The sequence below is a fragment of the Mobula birostris genome, chromosome 5 (assembly GCF_030028105.1).
Source record: "Mobula birostris isolate sMobBir1 chromosome 5, sMobBir1.hap1, whole genome shotgun sequence".
NCBI lineage: Eukaryota > Metazoa > Chordata > Chondrichthyes > Myliobatiformes > Myliobatidae > Mobula > Mobula birostris.
In genome coordinates this window covers 80,119,790-80,141,598 of record NC_092374.1, presented here as the reverse complement: position 1 = coordinate 80,141,598, position 21,809 = coordinate 80,119,790, and the positions used below count along the sequence as shown (strand labels likewise).

Below are 21,809 nucleotides of genomic sequence, written 5' to 3'. Positions count from 1 at the left end.
ACCAACCATAGTCTGAATGTAGACTAGAGATGCTCAGAATGTACACTTGGAGGGTAAAGCAGAGAAGCTCAGAACTAACACTTGAAAGGTAGACTTGGAACACTTGGAGTGCAGACGAGAGAAGCTCGGAATGTAGACTAAGAAGCTCAGAATGTACACCTGGAACATAGGCTTTGGACACTTGGATATAGACTTGGGACACTTGGAACTTGGACAGGAGAAGAGTGGAATGTAGACTAGAGATGCTTGGAATGTACCCTCAGAACGTAGACCAGATAAACTTGGTATATACTCTCAGAATGTAGACTTGGGACACTTGGAATGTAGACTAGAGAAGCTGAAAATGTACACTCAGAATGTTGACTTGGGACTTGTGGACAGGAGAAACTCGGAACATAGATTCAGGGGATGCTTGGAATATAGGCTAGAGAAGCTCAGATTGTACACTTGGAATGTTGACTTGGGACACTTGGAACGTAGACTAGAGAAGTTTGTAACATAGACTAGTGAAGCTCAGAACACACTTGGAGTGTAGACTAGTGAAGCTTGAAATGTACACTTGCAACGTAGACTTGGGACACCTGGAATGTAGACTAAAGAAGCTCAGAACATGCATTTAGAATATAGACTCTTGAAGTTCAGAATGTACACTTGGAATGCAGACTTGGGACACTCAGAATGTAGACTAGAGAAGCTCAGAATGTACATTCGGAACATCGATTAGAGATGCTAGAAATGTAAACTTGGAATGCAGGCTAGAGTGACTGGGAATGTAGACTGCAGACACTCAGAACATAGACTCAGGAAATTCATTGAGAACAGAATTCACCCTGATCTCCAGCACCAATGTCAAAATGCTACTGTCCTTCTGTCACAATGTGCGCTGACAATACAGGAATGCAGGTACAGAGGAAAGGCAGACTCTGATGTAGAGATGGAAATGAGAGTTTATTTATAATAATTCTAAAAGAACATCAGTGACTTGGCTGAGCAACAGCACAAGAAGTAACATTCTCAAAACTGGGACCCCACGATTAGCGCTGATCGGCCAGAATCCCTGAGCATATCAAAATAAACTTAACAAGTTTAAACCGAAAGCATCAGGAGAGCGCATTACAAAGATTGAGTCGTTTGAGAAAAACACAAACAACTCTGAATGATTAGCGACTCTCACTAGACAACAATGATTTAATTTAGGTGATCTAAAGCCTCAGAACTCAATGCACTCTGGTGCCCCGCACAGGCCCAAAGAACTCATTACAGCGAGTTTTAGATAAAATCCCTACCCCCATGTAAGACATGATCCTCGGGATAAGCGGCTCTGTTCCCAAGGCTGAAGGGTAATGTTTTGAGTCTCAGTAGTTAGATTTTAATGAGAGCTTGTGTCTGCAAAGGTGAGACTTGCCCATTTGCTTCATCCTTGTGCCCGAGGAGAGAGTAACCCTCACCCCTCAGTTGTAGTGCACACCACAAAAACCTGAGCAGGTTCTCAAAAGCTAATGAGGGAAAGGGAGGCTGTAGAGTCATGAAGAGACACAGCAGGAGAACGGGTTCTTCAACCCACTGGGTCAATAGCAAACATCAAGAACCCATTTTACACTGATCCCACCCTAGCTAATTTAATTCTCCATACATCCCCGTCAGCCAACCCCAGATTCTCCTCCTGTAGTTGAGGGAGGGAGCCAGACCACCAGGTCACAGGGAGAACGTGCAGACCACACACACACACACACACACACACACACACACACACACAGACACAGACACACACACACACACACACACACACACACACACACACACACACACACACACACAGACACAGACACACACATCCCCATCCCCATCAGCCAACCCCAGATTCTCCTCCTCTCACACTAGGGGGACAATTTACAGCGGCCAGTTAACCGATCGAGCCTGCACGTGGTTGCAATGTGTGTTTCAATCCAGTGAATGTCAATCAGGCGATTTGATTCAGGTAAAGTTGAATGGCACAGCGAGGAAGAGAGGTCCCGAGGGAAGAGTGAAGCAGACCAGCGGCCAGGGTAATAGCTCTGACCCTTTGCCTTTTCCTCCAGGATAAGATCCGAAGACGTGGAGGAGCCGCGGATTGTGCCAGTGACCAGCCGCGAAGTGATGGCGCTCGAGGACACCTGCCAGCCCAAGACTCACGTAATGTTCCTCAAGACGCACAAGACAGCTGGCAGTACCATCCTCAACATCCTGTACCGCTTTGGCGAGGCGAGGAACTTAACTTTCGCGCTACCTGCCTCCTACCAGTTTGGATATCCCCTCCTCTTCAGTACGAGAAGGATTAAATTTTACAATTCCTTCAAGCCCCAGGAGTACCATATCATTTGCAATCACATGAGATTCTACAAGCCACAGGTAAGGCAAATGCAGCCGCGTGCTGCCTGATATGCTGCGCGACCCTGACTGGACACAGGAAATTGGTAATTCACAGAAAATGCTGAAGGAACTCAGCAGGCCCAGCAGCATTTATGGAGGGAAATAAACAGTCGACGTTTCAGACCGAGACCCTCACCAGGCCCAAATTGTTAACTGTTTATTTCCCTCCACAGATACTGCCTGACCTGCTGAGTTCCTGCAGAATTTTGTATGCGTTACTGGAGATTTCCAGCATCTGAAAAATCTCTTGCGTCTATAGTAAATTGGTAAATTGTACCGAGGTAGAGTGAAAAACTTGTTTTGCATACCATTCATACAACTGTGCATTGAGTTTGTACAACTGATCTGAGAGTTGTGTCAAAACATTGGGGGGGGCGGCGGCTAGACACAGTGAGCAATGGGAGGCACCGGAGGGCTTGACATAGCAGGTGGAGAGCTTGGAGCGAATCGGGGAAACATTCTTACACAAAGCTGCTGAAATTGAGAATTCCCTGCCTGCAGATATGATGAAAGCAGATCCCATTGTGGGCTTCAGAGGGAATTGGATAAGTCCAGGAAACTTCACTAACCTGGGACACAGGGAACTTCAGATGGTGCTAGGTTGACAAATTTTACAAACTGTTGAATGTTATTCTTAATGACACATTAATATAACAGATTTCCAGTGGATCCAGTGAGTTTAAAGGGCACAGGGTAAATATTGAAACGGATGTTCTACATCTAAAGTGTGCATCATCTCCGACATGTCTCATCCTGTTCCTGATATCCTGTTCTCCACCCTAGGAGACAAACTTGCCACCAACATTTATAAACCTCCTCAATCCCACAGCCACCTCCTCCCACCCTAGTAGGATGCCACCCCTCAATTTCTCTGTCTCGACTGCATCTGTTCTGAAAATGATTCCTTCTGCTTCTGGAGTGTTGCCTTCTTCTGGAGTTGTGATTTCCTCTCTTCTGTGGTTGAGGGAGCTCTCACCAATATTTCCTCTATTTCCCATATGTCTGCTCAGACTCTCTCCATTACCCAACAGCCCAGGCAGAGAAAGCATTAGGTCTTCACCTTTCCCCATTACATCCAACACATAATCCTCCACTACTTCCACAAACTGCAACAGCATCCCACCACCAGCCTCATTTTCCCCTCCCTTCTCTTCTGCTTTCCGTAAGGACCACTCTCTTCAGGATTTCCTGGTCCAGTCTCCCCTCCATACCCACGCCTCCCTCTCCCCTGCAACTGAATGGGGAGCAACATCAGTCACTAGAACTACCTCCCGCCACCAGCCATGACTGAAACAGCCCTTCAGATGAGACAGAGGTTCAACTACACCTCCTTCAACCTGCTCCACCGCGTTTGGTGCTCTTGCTGTGGCTGACTCCTGTACGTTGATGAAACCAAGCGTAGATGAATCTTTAACACTAGAGGTTCGATAGATGCTGGAAATCTAGAGTAATGCACACAAAATGTTGGAGGAACAAATCCAAAAAGTCAACAGTTTATTCCTTTCCATAGATGCTGCCAGACTGGCCGATTTCCTCCAGCATTTTGTGAGTGTTATCCTAGAGGAGACAAGAGTTTTATGTGCAGGTGCACTCTGTCCGCAAGCACCCATCTCCAGCTTCCATTCACAAACTCTCATTCTCACTCCTGCCTCTCCTTGGTCTTCCCCATAGCTATGGAGAGGATGAATGCAAATTGGGAGGACCACAACTCAACAATTTGATGTTGAGGTAGGCAAAATTATGAAAGGTACAGATAGGGTAAATGCAATCTGGATTTTTTTTCCGTTGAGGTTGGGTGGGACAACAGCCAGAGATTATGGGTTAAGGATGAAGGGTGAAAAGTTTCAGGGGAACATGAGAGGAAACTTCTTAGAACGAGCACAGGTGGTTCATGCAAGCTCGATTTCAAAGCTTAAGAGAAGTTTGATTGGGTAAGCGGATGACAGGGGCATGGAGGGCTATGATGGAACTAGGCAGTTTAAATGGATCGAACATGTTTCCAGGATTGAATGGCTTAGCATATGAAGAGGGTATGGCGGCTCTGTGCCTGTGTTCACTGGAATTTGGAAGAATGGGGGTGACCTCATTGAAATATCGAATGGTGAAAGGTCTTGATAGAGTGAATGTGGAGAGGGTGTTTCCTATGCTGGGAGAGTCTAAGACCAGTGGACCCAGCCTCAGATTAGAGGGGCATCCTTTTAGAACGGAGATGAGGAGGAATTTCTTCAGCCAGAGAGTGGCGAATTTGTGCAATACTTTGCCATAGGCAGCTGTGGAGGCCAAGTCTTTTAAGGCAGAGATTGATAGATTCTTGATTGGTCAGGGCATGAAGGATATGGGGAGAAAGCAGGATATTGGGGCTGAGAGAAAAATTGGATCTGCTCTGACGAAATGGCGGAGCAGACTCAATGGGCCAAATGGCCTAATTCTGCTCCTATATCTTATGGTTTTATATCCTTGTGGCATAGACTAGATGGGCCAAAGGGCTTGTTTCTGTGCTGTACTTTTCTATGACTCTATTCCTCTTGGAATAAGAGCCTACAACTCAATGGTATGAATATTGAGTTTTCCATTTTAAGGTAACCGACACCCTGGGTCCTCTCCTCCCCCATGCTACCACCTGTAGTGCTCTTTATGTGATTGCAGGAGACTGCAGAGAGTTGTAAACACATCTCAGCACATCACAGAAATCAGCCTCCCCTTTGTGGACTCTGTACTTTTTGCTGCCTCAGTAAAACAGTAAGCATAATCGAGGCTCCCACCCTCCCCAAATGTCCTTCCCTCTCTGACCAGGCAGACAATGCAAAAGCCTGAAAACATGTACCAGGGCGAAGGGCAGCTTCTACCCTCCTGTAATTAGTCGATTAATTAGTTCCCTAAAATGATGAGATGGATTCTTGACCTCACAATCTACCTTGTTATCATCTTGAACTTGGTTGTTTACCTGAACTGATCTGCACTTCTTTTGTAGCTGTTCCACTTTATTCTAAATTCTTATCATTTAATCTTGTTCCATTTCAGTCTGTAATGATTTGATCTGTATGCAGGGAATGCAAGACAGGCTTTTCACTATCTCTCTGTACATGTAGCTATAAAAAAAACACCATTGCTAGTACCAATTCGTTTTCTTCTCTCTTTGTTCACCTCTCCCATTCTCTTCCCCACCTGGTTCCATCTACGTATCACTTATCCCTTCTAGATTCACCTATCACCTACCAACCTTTATCCCACTCCCCTAGTTCCGCTGCTTAATGGTAGTAATGCACAATAACTCTTGCAGTTCTGATGCAGGGTGTCAGACCAAGATATCAACTCACAGTTTTTGCCTCCACCCACTTGCTTGACTCACTGAGTTCTTCCAGACAGTTGTTCCAGCTTTCAACTGCTGCAATCTCTTCTTTCTTCATTCTCCTGAACTACTGGGATCTCTAAGTAATCAGCTGGTGGATTATTTTATTCTTGTTTTACATGGTGGAGTACAAGTGGTGGAGTACATGGTGGCTGTAAGTCTAGTCGCCTCCACCTTGTGCACTAGCCTACAAAGTACCCGGAACATCTTTAGGGACTGGTGTCTCAGAAAGGCAGCGTCCATTATTAAGCACCTCCAGCACCCAGGGTATGCTCTTTCTCACTGTTACCATCAGGTAGGAGGTACAGAAGCCTGAAGGCACACACTCAATGATTCAGGAACAGTCTTTTCCCCTCTGCCATCTGATTCTTAAATGGACATTGAATGTTTGGACACTACCTCTCCAACCATGCCCTACTCCTTCAAGAGGATATGACCATGTTCATTATGTGGAAACGCTGGAGATCGATTGGGCACATGATGAGAAGAGAGGCCAACTGCATCATAGAGACGGCACTTCACAGGACCCTTAAAGGGTGTAAGAAATGTGGGAGACCAAAGACAACTTGGTGCCATACCAGAAATGAGGACCCTGAACTACACCTATGGCTCAGTAGAGAAGATGGCTAAGGACAGAGAGAGATGGAGGACTGTCATTGCTGCCCTAAATGACAGCGGTGTAACAGGCAGTAACTAATTAACTCTGTCAGGGAATTGACACAAACATGGTGGACAAATCAAACTAAGTGTTCTAGGAACTCAACAAATCAGGCATCATCTATGGAGGGAAATAAACGGCCACCGTTTTGGGCCAAGATCAGGTTCTGATGAAGAGGGTCTCAGTCAAAATATTCAAGATCTGATTACGGGCTTGGCCTGAAATGTTGACTGTTTATTCCTCTCCACCGAGGTTTCCTGACTTGCTGAGTTCCTCCAACATTTGTGTGTGATGCTCAAAATTTCTAGCAACTGCACAATCTCTTGTGTCTATGATAGATGAAATGACCTCCCTCTGTGTTGTTATCATTCTATGATCCTGAGATTCCTCATTGCTGGTATAATGCCTGGAGCTCCCAAACCCACAGTATCTTCACTAGAAGGACTCACTCCCACTTTACCAAGGCTGTTTAGAGTTGGGCAATGAATACTGGCCTTGACATTGACATCAACTGCCCAAGATGGGCAGCACGAGAGTGTAGTGGTGAGCACAACGCTCAACAGTACCGGCAACAAGGGTTCAAATCCCATCGCTGTTCTCCTTGTAAATGCGTGGGTTTCGTCTGGGTGCACCAGTCTTCTCCCACAGTCCAAAGGCATACCGGTTGGTAGGTTAATTGGTCATTGTCAATTGTCTCATGATTCAGCTAGGCTTAAATTGGGGGTTGCTGGGTGGCATAGCTCAAAGGGCCAGAAAGACCTATTCTACACTGTATCTCAATAAATAATTCAGTAAAAAGATTTAATAGAAAGAAATCTGTTCACTGGGATGCAAACAGAATTGTCAAAAAAGGAATCATTACAAGATCAGAACAAACCACAGATGCTGGAAATCTGAGATAAAAATATAACTCTGGAAACATTCAGCAAGTCAGTAAACAGTTAATGTTTCAAGTCTGTGAGCTGGGGAACAGACAGGTGCAAGTTATTTTTTCAGTTGGAGAGAAGGTAGGGGAAGGATATGTAAAACAAAGGGAATGTGTGTGATAGGATGAGTGAGGATGGTGTAATGGGGCGGTTATCAGTACATTAAGCTTCTTTGTCTGTTCAATGTGTTGGAAGGTTGTGGGACCTGTCCAGCAAGTCAAGTTTATATGAGCAAGATAAAAAAAAAACTGACCCAACATAAACAATAAAATATTGGAAAATGTTGGACAAACTAAGAATTGCTAGAAGCCGATTTCTTTTCTACTAATTTCCCTCAACGTGTCACTGCAACTTCTCATCACAAAAGACCTCGTCTCTATTTTTGCATGGTATTATAAGTAGAAAACAGGCAGGCTGGCAGGTTAATTTGTGTGTAAGTGGTTCTGGACCAGATTTAATTTTTCTCCACGTAGACTAATGACTTTATTTTCTTGTATATTTTTCTAGGTTGAGAAGGTGATGGCAAGGGGGACCTTTTATTTCTCGATCCTGCGGAACCCGGTCACCTTGGTGGAGTCGTCCTTCACCTATTACAAATGGTCAAGCACGGCCTTCAGGAAGGTGGAGTCGCTGGAGCAGTTCCTGAGCGAGCCCTGGAGGTACTACTCTCCCAAGGAGCGAGGCAGCCACTATGCCAGGAACCTCATGTGGTTTGACTTTGGCTTTGATCACAATGCGAATGCCTCACATCACTACATGGAGCTGGTCCTAAGTGAGATCGCAAGCACTTTCCACCTCATCCTCATCTCAGAATACTTTGATGAATCGATGATCTTACTGAAAGACGCACTCTGCTGGGAATTTGATGACATTGTTTCCTTCAAGCTGAACTTAAGGAGCAACGTCACGGTGAAGAAGCTGTCTGATCAGGCCGCTGATCAGATCAAGGCTTGGAACTCGTTGGACTGGAGCCTCTACTCACACTTCAACAAGACGTTCTGGCAGAAGGTGGATCAGTATGGCCGTCAGCGAATGAGGAAGGATGTCCTGATCCTGCAGGATAAGCGGAAGAAGCTGATGGACTTGTGCCTTGAAAGCAGCAGCCCAGTGGACGCCAGTCTGATCCAGGATCAGAATATCAAACCCTTCCAGTACGGCCGAGCTAGGATCATGGGTTACATCCTCAATTCAAACCTCAGTAACAGCACGCGGGAGAAATGCATTCGCATGGTGATGCCTGAACTCCAGTACAAAGATCTGCTGGATGCCAAGTTCTTCCCCTCTGTCCCCAGCAGGAAACTCCTTCAGGCACCTTTGCTGCAGTTCTGAAACAACATGGCTGAGTCAAGACTCCTGTCGTTCCAAGAACTACACCTCCTAATTATTTATATCACATCAAAAGCTGGCTGTCTGGGACGAGAAGGCCTTCAGCCCGTGATCCTGTGGTCAAATCTGTCGGGTATTCTCGTGTCCAATATCATAGCAACCGGGATGCAGATGTTGGTGAAGAGGGTGTTTTTTTTCCTTGGACTTTGGGAAGGAAAGAGGATACTCTTCAGTCAACAGGCTGGGCTTGGGAAATGCTAAATGCGTAAGGAGAGGACCTCACTTTCGTTACCCCGGCCCAGCCTGGAGTGTCTGGGCAAGCTGGCATGTCAGCCCTTGGGGGCACTGGGAAATTGGGCTGCCATGCATCGGGGAGAAGGGTCCGGGTCCTGTAGCAAATGGAGGGGGTGGGGTATGGGCAGTGAATGCCAGCTGATGCTACAAGTACTCTGCCTTCAAGTACATTACGGTGTGATTCACCAGGCGATGTCAGTCGCCTCTGTGATACAATGAGAATGGGGAGTCCAAACTGGAAAATAGTTTCTTTTTAACCCAGTTGCATGAAATGTAACTGAAACTAAAGCAACCCAAGTTTGTTAGCCTTCTCCAACATTAATCCCTTCATTTAACATGCTCCGTAAACTCTTCCTCAGTGACTGAGCTGCACCCGTATCTCCTCCCGTGGTGGCCTGCCTGATTATTGCTCTGATCAGCACCCAGGGGATTCTTTTCAATGTTAATAACACTGTGTATGTGGAAAGTGAAGTTCCATGTCAGCCATAGATGTGATTCCACAAGGTTGGAATTGTGGATGGTGAGAAGGCTAGGCAAGAGCTTTGAATTCCCAGAAGTGTTGTATTTCCAGGAGTAAGTATTTGGGGAATGGTTGAAATTAGTGGAACTGCCGAGGTGTAGCCTGTGCTTATAAAGAGTGTGCTTAAACGCTATAATAAAAGCCGGTGTGAGTTTGAACAACTCTAACATTGTGTCTGTATACTTTCTCAGTCAATGGCACTGGCTGGTGTACTTAGATACAAAGGTGTACACAGACCAGACCTGACCAGACCACATTGTGTATTTGAAATTTCTCAGCCAATGGCACTGGCTGGTGTACTTGGATACAAAGTTGTCACAAAGCAGACATAGACATAGAACAGTACAGCACAGGAGCAGGCCAGTTATCCCACAATGTTGTGCATAACCCCTAAAAAGCAAATCAAAAACACTCAAACACTAATCCCTCCTACTTACACAGTGTCCATTTCCCACCATCTTCCTTATATCCATGTGCCTCTCCAAACATCACTTAGAAGCCTCTAATGTATTTGCTGTTACCATCATACCAGACAGTGCATTCCAGCCATTCACCATTCTCTGATCTTTCACATCCCCTTTGAAGCTAGCCCCCCTCCCACCTTCAATGCATGCCCTCTGATATTAGAAAGATATTCCCTGTCTACTTTATCTATGCCTCTCATAAACTTATAAACCTCTATCGGATCTCCCCTCAGTATAGTCACTCCGGAGAAAACAACCAACATTATCCAGCCTGTCATGATAGCACATGCTCTCTAAACCAGGCAGCGTTCTGGTAAGCCTCTTCTGCACCCTCCCCAAAGCATCCACATCCTTCCGATAGTGGGGCGACCAGAACTTTATGCAATACTCCAGATGTGGTTGAACCAAAGATTTATAAAGTTGCAACATAACCTCTTGACTTTTGAACTCAGTGCTCAAGCATTCCATAAGCCTTCTTAATCACCCTATCAGATTGTGTAGTGGCTTTCAAGGAGTTATGAACTTGGATCCCAAGGTCTCTCTGTTCAGCAACACTGTTAAGGATCTTGCCCTTAACTGTGTACTGTCTCCCTGCATTTGCCCTACCAAGGTGCAACATGTCACAGTTATCTTGGTTAAACTCCATCTGCCATTTCTCTGCCCATATCAGCAACTGATCTATATTATGCTGTATTCTTTGCCTGTCTTCTCCACTATCCACAACTCCACCAATATTGGTATCATCCATAAACTAGCACATCTACGCTTTCATCTGGGTCATTTATATACATTACAAACAGCAGAGGTCCCAGCACAGATCCCTGCAGAGCACCACTAATTACAGACCTCCAGCTCCAATAAGTCCCTTCAACCATCACCCTCTGCCTTCTATACTCAAGCCAGTTGTGAATCCTAACAGCCAATTCACTGCAGACACCATCCCTCTTAATCTTCTGGAGTGGCGGCCCTGAGGAATTTTGTCAAACACCTTCCTAAAATCCATGTAGACAACATCGACTCTCATCAATCTCTCTCATCGCCTTCTGAAAAACCTCAATCAATTTGGTAATACAAGACCTGCCCTGCACAAAGCCATGGCTCTCCCTAATTAGGTCAAGAGTTTCCAAATACTCACATATCCTATCCCTAAGAATTTTCTCCAGCAATTTCCCTACAACTGAGGTAAGACTCACTGGTCTGTAATTCCCAGGATTTTCTTTTGTTCTCTAATAGAGGGACAACATTTGCCACTTACCAGTTCTCTGGGACCTCACCTGTGGCTACAGAGGACATGCAGATACTGGTCAAGGGCTCAGCAATCTCGTCTCTTGCCTCCTTCAATAACTTGGGGTAAATCCCATCAGGGCCTGAGTCAATACTCATTAGCAGGCCCAATACGTCCTCCTCCCTGACACCTAAAAATCCTTACATATTTATACATTCGCACTGATCGGCTGGTCCTCCATGTCCTTTTCCTTGGTAAACACTGAAGCAAAGTACTCATTAAGTGCCTCACTCACATTCTCTGCATCCAAACAAATATATCCCCCCCTTTACCCTTGAGTGGTCCCACCCTCTCCCTATTTATCCTCCCGCTCTTGCTGTCTGTATGTACAGAATGACTTGGGATTCACTTAATCCTACTTGCCAAGGACTTTTCAAGACCCCTCCCAGCTTTCCTAATTCCCTTCTTTAGTTCTTTCATGGCTTCTTTATACCTTCTCGTGCTTTGTTTGATCCTAACTTCTGAAGTTTTACATACTTTTCCATTTTCCTTCTTGACTAAATCCATAACTCCTCTGGACATTCGAAGTTCTCTTATCTTTCCATCCATGGGACTTTTGAACTGAAAAGATTAAGTCTGCAGATATTAAGGAAGATGATGTGCTGGAGCTTTTGGAAAGCATCAAGTTAGATAAGTCAATGGCACCGGACAAGATGTACCCCAGGCTACTGTGGGAAGCGAGGGAGGAGATTGCTGAGCCTCTGGCGATGATCTTTGCATCATCGGTGGGGACAGGAGAGGTCCTGGAGAATTGGAGGGTTGCGGATGTTGTTCCCTTATTCAAGAAAGAGAGCAGAGATAGCCCTAGAAATTATAGTCCAGTGAGTCTTACTGCAGTGGTTGGTAAGTTGATGGAGAGGATCCTGAAAAGGCAGGATTTATGAACATTTGGAGAGGTATAATATGATTGGGAATAATCAGCATGGCTTTGTCAAAGGCAGGTCATGCCTTACGAGCCTGATTGAATTTTTTGAGGATGTGACTAAACACATTGATGAAGGTAGAGCAGTAGATGTAGTGTATATGGATTTCAGCAAGGCATTTGATAAGGTACACCATGCAAGGCTTATTGATAAAGTAAGGAGGCATGGGATCCAAGGGGACATTGCTTTGTGGATCCAGAACTGGCTTGCCCACAGAAGGCAAAGAGTGATTGTAGATGGGTCATAATCTGCATGGAGGTCAGTCGCCAGTGGTGTGCCTCAGGGATCTGTTCTGGGATGACTTCTCTTAGTGATTTTTATAAATGACCTGGATGAGGAAGTAGAGGGATGGGTTAGTAATTTTGCTGATGACACAAAGGTTGGAGGCGTTGTGGATAGTGTGGAGGGCTGTCAGAGGTTACAGTGGAACATTGATAGGATGCAAAACTGGGCTGAGAAGTGGCAGATGGGGTTCAGCCCAGGTAAGTGTGAGGTGGTTTATCTTGGTAGGTCAAATATGAGAGCAGGATATAGTATTAATTGTAAGACTCTTGGCAGTGTGGAGGATCAGAGAGACCTTGTGCTCCGAGTCCATAGGACACTCAAAGCTGCTGTGCAGGATGACTCTGTGGTTAAGAAGGCATATGGTGTATTGGCCTTCATCGATCATAGGTTTGAGTTTAGGATCCGAGAGGTAATGTTGCAGCTATATAGGACCCTGGTCAGACTCTACTTGGAGTACTGTGCTCAGTTCTGGATGCCTCACTGCAGGAAGGATGTGGAAACCATAGGAGATTTACAAGGATGTTGCCTGGACTGGCCTTAGGAGAATAGGTTGAGTGAACTTGGCTTTTTCTCCTTGGAGTGATGGAGGATGAGAGGTGTCCTGTTAGAGGTGTATAAGATGATGAGACACATTGATTGTGTGGACAGTCAGAGGCATTTTTCCCCAGGGCTGAAATGACTAGTGTGAGAGAGCACATTTTTAAGGTGCTTGGAGGTAGGTACAGAGGAGATGTCAGGGGTAAGTTTTTTTACACAGGGAGTGGTGAGTGCATGGAATGGGCTGCTGGCAAAGGTGATGGATGCAGATACAACAGGGTCTTTTAAGAGATTCCTGGGTAGGTACATGGAGCTTAGAAAAATAGGGAGCTATGGGTAATCCTAGGTAATTTCTAAGGTAAGGACATGTTTGGCACAGCTTTGTGGGCTGAAGGGCCTGTATTGTGCTGTAGGTTTTCTATGTTTCATCTCTTTCCTTCTAACAGGAACATACCTTTCCTGCACTCTGCAATTGATCTTTACACACCCTCTGCATGTCTGATGTGGACTTGCCAGAGAAAAAGTGTTCCCAATTAATTCTTAGTTCCTGCCTAATGCTGTCATAATTTGCCCTACTGCAATTTAAAGCACTCTCTCAAGGACCATACCTATCTTTAACTATAGCTATCCTGAAAGTTAAGGAGTCGTGATCACTCTTCCCTAACTGTTCACTGACTAAAAGGTCAGTCACCTGGCAAAGCTGATTACCCAACACCAGCATTCCAGTATGAATACAGAATTGTTCACAGACCAGACCACACTGTCTGTTTTGAATTTCTCAGTCAGTGGCACAGGCTGGTGTGTTTGAATGGAGTGTTGTAGACTGAGAGAGCACACTGTGTATTTTGGAATCAGGAATCAAGTTTCATTCTTGCTGTTTTATGATGCGAAATGTTGTTTTCCAGCAGCAACACAGTGTAAAGACATAAACATATAGTTTACTTTATACTTTATACTTTATTGTTGCCAAAGAATTGATACTAGAACGTACAATCATCACAGAGATATTTGATTCTGTGCTTCCCGCTCCCTGGATTACAAATATTAAATATTAAAAATATTTAAAATAGTAAAAATTAGTAAATATAAAAATTTAAATTATAAATCATAAATAGAAAATAGAAAAATGGAAAGTAAGGTCGTGTAAAAAAAGTGAGAGGCAGGTCCGGATATTTGGAGGGTACGTCCCAGATCCAGGTCAGGATCTGTTCAGCAGTCTTATCACAGTTGGAAAGAAGCTGTTCCCAAATCTGGCCGTACAAGTCTTCAAGCTCCTGAGCCTTCTCCCGGAGGGAAGGGGGACGAAAAGTGTGTTGGCTGGGTGGGTCGTGTCCTTGATTATCCTGGCAGCACTGCTCCGACAGCGTACGGTGTAAAGTGAGTCCATGGACGAAAGATTGGTTTGTGTGATGTGCTGCGCTGTCTTCACGATCTTCTGCAGCTTCTTCTAGTCTTGAGCAGGACAACTTCCATACCAGGTTGTGATGCACCCTAGAAGAATGCTTTCTACGGTGCATCTATAAAAATTAGTGAGTGTTTTAGGGGATAGGCCAAATTTCTTCAGTTTTCTCAGGAAGTAAAGGTGCTGGTGGGCTTTCTTGGCAGTGGACTCTGCTTGGTTGGACCAAGTCAGGTCATTTGTGATATTGACCCCGACGAACTTAAAGCTTTTGACCTGTAAATGACTGTATATTACAAAATAAACAGATATTGGAATAAATAAAATAATACGCTCATGTTTGTGGGTTCAGAAAGCTAATGGCAGAAGGAAGATTCCATTCCTGAATCATTGAGTGTGGATCTTCAGGATCCTGTACCTCCTCTCCAATGGAAGTAACAAGAAGAGGGCATGTTCCAGATGACGAGGGGCTTTTATGATGGATGCTGTCTTTTTGAGGCACTGCCTCTGAAAGATATCCTCGACGGTGGGGAACAGTTATGTCTGTGATGGAGCTGGCCCAGTCTGCATCCCTCTGTAGCCTCTTGCTATGCTGCATGTTGGAGGCTCCGTACCAGGCTGCGATGTAACCGGTTAGTGAAGTGAAATGCCCTGATTTAAAATACTTGTGTTTCTTTTCAAAACACTTCCATCCCTATCTCTGTGATTTTCCTTAAACCCTGCAACCCTCTGAGAAATTGGCACCCTCAAGAATGCTTGAATCATTCTCATCTCGGCATTTACTGTCTGCTGTTGGAAGGTGAGGCCAGAGTTCTGGAATTCCGACCAGAAAACTGACTGCTTCTCTCCAACCCTCTCTTCCGCTCGTACATGGCAACAACAAACTGTGATAAGTGTTGCTTGCCTACCCTGATAGCTTAAACAATTCTTTAAGATTTTATCTTTGCTAATTTCTACTCCCATACAGAGTCTTGGAGCGTATTACCTTGGAGGTGAGATTCCTGTGAAGAGTCTTGGCGTGTGTTACTTTGAAAGGGAGACTTTAGTGAAGAGTCCTTGGAATGTATTACCATAAGACCATAAGATATAGCAGCAGAATTAGGCCCTTTGATGCATAACGTCTGCTCTGCCATTTTATCAGGGCTTTTCCATTTCCTTCTCAGCCCCAGTCTCCTGCCTTCTCCCTGTATCACTTCATGCCCTGACCAATCAGGAATCTATCAATCTCTGCCTTAAGTATACCCAATGACTTAGCCTCCGCAACTGCCTGTGGCAATGAATTCCACAGATACAGTTGAAGTCAGAAGTTTACATACACCTTAGCCAAATACATTTAAACTCAGTTTTTCACAATTCCTGACATTTAATCCTAGAAAACATTCCCAATCTTAGGTCAGTTAGGATCACTACTTTATTTTAAGAATGTGAAATCTCAGAATAATACTAGAAAGAACGATTTATTTCAGCTTTTATTTCTTTCATCACTTTCTCAGTGGGTCAGAAGTTTACATACACTTTGTTAGTGTTTGGTAGCATTGCCTTTAAATTGTTTAACTTGGGTCAAACATTTTGGGTAGCCTTCCACAAGCTTCTCACAGTAAGTTGCTGGAATTTTATTCCATTCCTCCAGACAGAACTGGTGTAACTGAGTCAGGTTTGTAGGCCTCCTTGCTCGCACACGCTTTTCAATTCTGCCCACAAATTTTCTATTGGATTGAGGTCAGGGCTTTGTGATGGCCACTCCAATACCTTGACTTTGTTGTCCTTAAGCAATTTTGCCACAACTTTGGCGGTATGCTTGGGGTCATTGTCCATTTGGAAGACCCATTTGCGACCGAGCTTTAACTTCCTGGCTGATGTCTTGAGATGTTGGTTCAATATATCCACATAATTTTCTTCCCTCATGATGCCATCTATTTTGTGAAGTGCACCAGTCCCTCCTGTAGCAAAGCACCCCCACAACATGATGCTGCCATCCCCATACCTCACGGTTGGGATGGTGTTCTTTGGCTTGCAAGCCTCACCCTTTTTCCTCCAAACATAAGGATGGTCATTATGGCCAAACAGTTCAATTTTTGTTTCATCATACCAGGGGACATTACTCCTAAAAGTAAGATCTTGCACTTGCAAACTGTAGTCTGGCTTTTTTATGGCGGTTTTGGAGCAGTGGCTTCTTCCTTGCTGAGCAGCCTTTCAGGTTATGTCAATATAGGACTCATTTTACTGTGGATATAGATACATGTCTACCTGATTCCTCCAGCATCTTCACAAGGTCCTTCACTGTTGTTCTGGGATTGATTTGCACTTCTAGCGCCAAAGTATGTTCATCTCTAGGAGACAGAATGCGTCTCCTTCCTGAGCGGTATGACGGCTGTGTGGTCCCATGGTGTTTATACTTGCATACTATTGTTTGTACAGATGAACATGGTACCTTCAGGCATTTGGAAGTTGGTCCCAAGGATGAACCAGACTTGACATCATTTTCTGACCTCAATCCGATAGAAAATTTGTGGGCAGAACTGAAAAAGCATGTGCGAGCAAGGAGGCCTACAAACCTTACTTAGTTACACCAGTTCTGTCTGGAGGAATGGAACAAAATTCCAGAAACTTACTGTGAGAAGCTTGTGGAAGGCCACCCAAAATGTTTGACCCAAGTTAAACAATTTAAAGGCAATGCAAATACTAACAAAGTGTATGTAAACTTCTGACCCACCGGGAAAGTGATGAAAGAAATAAAGGCTGAAATAAATCATTCTCTCCACTATTATTCTGACATTTCATATTCTTAAAATAAAATAGTGATTTTAACTGACCTAAGACAGGGAATGTTTTCAAGGATTAAATGCCAGAAATTGTGAAAACTTAGTTTAAATATATTTGGCTAAGGTGTATGTAAACTTCTGACTTCAACTGTACATCACTCTCTGGCTAAAGAAATACCTCCTCATCTCCATTCTAAATTGATATCCCTCTATTCTGAGGCTGTGTCCTCTGGTCTTAGACTCCCCCACCATCAGAACCATCATCTCCAATTCACTCTATTGAGGCCATCTACATTCGATGGGTTTCAATAAGATTCCCCTTTCATTCTTCTGAATTCCAGTGAAAGCAAGTCTTGAATCATCTAATATCCTTGATATGATGAGCCTTTTATCCCTAGAAAGCTCTCCAATGTCAGCATATCGTTTCTAAGATAAGGGGCCCAAAACAGCTCACTAGAGAGGCCTCACCTGCAGCTTATAAATTCTCAGTCTTAGATTCTTGGTTTTATATTCTAGTCCTCTTGAAATGAATGCTAACATTGTATTTGCCTTCCTCACCACAGACTCAGCCTGCAAATTCACCATTAGCAAATCCTGCATGAGGATTCTGAAGTCTCTTTGTGCCCCAGATTTTTGTATTTTCTCTCGATTTAGAAAATAGTTTATGCTTTTATCTCATCTACCAAAGGGCATGTCCATCTACCACTTCTTTGCCCATTCTCTAAATCTGTCTAAGTCCTTCTGGAGCCTGTCTGCTTTCAACACTACCTGGCCCTCCACCTATCCTGGTATCATCTGCAAACTTGGCCACAAGTTCTGTCATCCAAATCATTGACATATAACATGAAAAGAAGCCATCCCAACGGAGTTCCTCGTGGACACCACTAGTCAGTGGCAGCCAACCAGAAAAGATTTTCTTTATTCCCTCTTTGCTTTCTGACAATTGGCCAAAGCTCTATCTATGCTAGTATTTTTCCTGTAATACCATGGGCTCTTAACTTGGTAAGTAGTCTCATGTATGGCACCTTGTCAAAGGCTTTCTGAAAATCCAAGAACACAACACCTACTGATTCTCCTTTATCCGTCCTTTGTTAATGTTATTCCTTCAATGAATTCTAACAGATTTGTCAGGCAAAATTCTCCCTTCAGAAAGCCATGCTGACTTTGGCTTATTTTAACATGTGCCTCCAAGTACCCCAAAACACACCCTAAACAGTCGATTCCAACATTATCCCAACCACTAAGGTCAGACTAATTGGTCTATAATTTCCTTTCTTCTGCCTTTATCCCTTCTTGAAGAGTGGAATGACATTTGCATTTTCATTCCCCTGGAACTATGCAAGAATCTATAGATTTTTGAAAGATCATTACTAATGACTCCACAATCTCTTTGGGGTGTACACCATATGGTCCATTTGATTTATCTACCTTTAGACCTTTCAGTTGTCCAAGAATCTCTCCATAGTAATGGCAACTTCACTTACTTCTGTTCCATGACATTCTTGAATTTCTGGCATACTGAAGTCTGGCACAGTGAAGATGGGCGCAAAATACTTATTCAGTTCATCCACCATTTCTTTGTCCCTCATTACTACCTCTCTGGCATCATTTACCAGTGGTCTGATATCTACTCTCGCCTCTCTTTCACTCTTTATATACCTGAAGAAATGTTTGGTATTGTTTTAACTATAATTGGCTAGTTTACCTTTGTATTCCAACTTTTCATTCTTTATGACTTTTTTTTAGGTGTTTTCTGTTCGTATTTGAAAGCTTCCCAATCCTCCAACTTCCCATTGATTTTTGCTCTATTATATTGTCTTTCTTTGGCTTTTTTGTTGGCATTGGCTTTGACTTCTCATCAGCTATGGTTGTGTCATTTTGTATTTACAATACTTCTTTGGGATGTATCTCACCTACACCTTCCAAATTACTCCCAGCAATTTCAGCCATTGCTGGTCTGTTGTCATCCCTGGTGGTGTCCCCTTCTAATCAATTTTGGCCAGCTCCTCTCTCATGCCTCAATAATACCCTTTTCTTCACTTTAATACTGATATATCTGACCTTAGCTTCTCCATCTCAAATTGCAGGGCGAATTCTGTCATATTATGATCACTGTTTCCTCCAGGTTCCTTTACCTTAAGCTCTCTAGTCAGTTCGGTTCATTACACAACACCCAATCCAGAATTGCTGATCCCCTGGTGGCTCAACCCCAAGTGGCTCAAAAAAAAACATCTTGTAGGCATTCTATAAATTTCCCCTCTTGGGTTCCAGCACCAATCTGATTTTCCAATCTACCTGCATATTGACATCACCATGACTATCATAACATAGACCTTTTGACATACAGTTTCTAACTCCCATTGTAATTTGTGGCTCACAACTTTTCTACTTTTCGGACGTCTGTATATAACTCCCATCAGAGTCTTTTTACCTTCACAATTTCTTAGCTCTACTCACAATGACTCTACACCTTCCAGTCCAATGTCATCTCTTTCCAATGACATGATTTCATTTTTTTTTACCACCAGATCAACCTCACTCTCTCTGCCTACCTGTCTGTACCTTCAAAACAATGTGGATCCTTGGATTTTAAGCTCTCAGCTACAGTGTATAATCTTCTTTCAACTGTGATTCAGTGATGCCCACATGACAACCCCTAACTGTGTTACAAGTTCATCTACCTTGTACCATATACTGCGTGCATTCAAATTCTGTCCTGCACTCATCAACCTTTCTGATTTTGTCCTCCTTTCACATTGTAACTCATCTGGTTGACTGCAATTTTGCCTCTCCTTGCCAGCAGTCCCACTGCACACTTCCTCTGTAAGCTAACTACTCCATCCTCAGCCCTTCCCATTCCTCTGCCAAATGAGTTTAAATCCTCTTGAACAACTCCAGAAAACCTGCCTGTAATGATATTGGTCCCAGTTGGGTTCAGGTGTAACCCATTCCTTTTGTACAGGTTATGCCTTCCCCAGAAGAGGTCCTAATGATCCAGAAATCTCAATCCCTGCCCCTGCACCAGTTCCTCACCCAGACAGTTATCTGTTGAATGCCCATGTTCTTTTCCTCACTGGTGCATGGCAGAGGCAGCAATCCAAAGATTACTACCCTGGTGGTCCTGCTGTTCAATTTTCTACCTAGCTCCCTAAAATCTCTCTTCAGGACCTTCTCACCTTCCCTACCTATGTCATTGCTGCCAATATGTACCAAAACTTGTGGCTGCTCACTCTCCCTATTTAGAATGCTGTGGACCGAGATATCCCTGACCCTGGCAGCTGAGAGGCAACATACCATCCAGTGTCCCTTTGGGTCCATAGAATCTCCTCTCTATTCCTCTGACTATGGAATCTCCTATCACTATTGCAGCCTCTTCTCTTCTGAGCTGCAGTGGCTGAGACCCAGTTACTGCAGCTCCCCCGGTAGGTTGTCCCTCTTAACAGTACACTCAATATTGAGGGGAATGGCCACTGGGATACGCTGTACTAGCTGGCTATTTCCCTTCCTTCTCCTTACAATTACCCAGTTACCTGCCTCCTGCCTCCTGCAAGTTAGGGGTGACCACCTCCCTGTCACTTCTATCTATCACCTCCTCAGTCTCCCATTCACTGGTCGCGTGCACAAGCTTGGTGTGATTTGGGTGTGAGTAGGATGTCACTTAAACAAATGCATATTGCTTTAATCAGATCTGTCTTTGATTATGGACGTGTTGCTTATGGGTCTGACTCACACGGGTCTTACAGCCCCTATATGAAGTTCAAGTGCAAGCTTTGAGATTATGTGCTGATGCTATTATATCATCCCCAGTTTGGCCAGAAATGTCTGCGCAGGTTACAGATAGCATTGGCTTTTTGGTTTATTGTAAGAGGAGATAATGTTGGTCATCCAATAATGACAACATTAGTAGAATGTTGGGAGCACTGTATTCATAAAGTCTTTAGTTCTGAATGGAATGAATGGGCACAACATCTTGGGTTGTTCAATGTGGAAGATGGTCACAGTGTGCCCCTTTCTGTCACCCCCCCCCATTGTTTTCCCTTTGCCTGTGGATGATCTGGGTAATGACAGGATGTACAAGATGAGAAATAACTGTTTATCAGTGGCACAGGAAGTTCATCAATACATGCAAGGCAGATATTATGAGTTCTTACATATCTATACAGATGGTTCAAAAGATCCAGTGACAGGTCATATAGGTGCTTACTTATGTGCCAAAGTTTTAGATGACTATTAAGAAAAGATTATCAGACGAAGTATCATATTCACATCTGAAATGGTTGCTACCACTTTAGCCTTGAATGGGTCAAAAAAGTACCTCTTTTTATGTACTTCTGTGCTATGATTTATTCTCAGTCATGACGTCTATTAAAACAAACTGTAGGCCAGACATTCTTCTTGAGATTGGACAACATCTGTTGAGGCTGCAGGGTCTAGACCTGCATATACATTTCATATGGGTTCCTGCCCATGATGTGGTGGAGGAAACAAGGTGGCACACATTTTTGCCAAGCAATCACTTAAAATTATGCAGTGGTGCCTTTGCATAAGAGGGAGATGAAAGCAAAAATTAAGAAGTCCATTCAATCACTGTGGCAACAAGGTTCAGATAAGAAAAAGAATGGCCAGCATTCAAATAAAATTCAGAGGATGGTGGAAACTTACCTGGGAGATA

General features: G+C 43.9%; 1 protein-coding gene across 1 annotated transcript in view; it reads left to right on the top strand.

Annotated features, from left to right (window-relative positions):
• Positions 1 to 14,026, top strand: part of LOC140197793 (galactose-3-O-sulfotransferase 2-like) — a 115,377-nt gene extending 101,351 nt beyond the window's left edge. The window contains exons 3-4 of the mRNA XM_072258240.1: positions 2,079 to 2,388; positions 7,850 to 14,026. Of these exons, the coding sequence (XP_072114341.1) occupies positions 2,079 to 2,388; positions 7,850 to 8,671 (1,132 nt within the window). The 3' untranslated portion in view covers positions 8,672 to 14,026. The remainder of the gene's footprint in view (positions 1 to 2,078; positions 2,389 to 7,849) is intronic.
• The last annotated feature ends 7,783 nt before the right edge of the window (positions 14,027 to 21,809 follow it).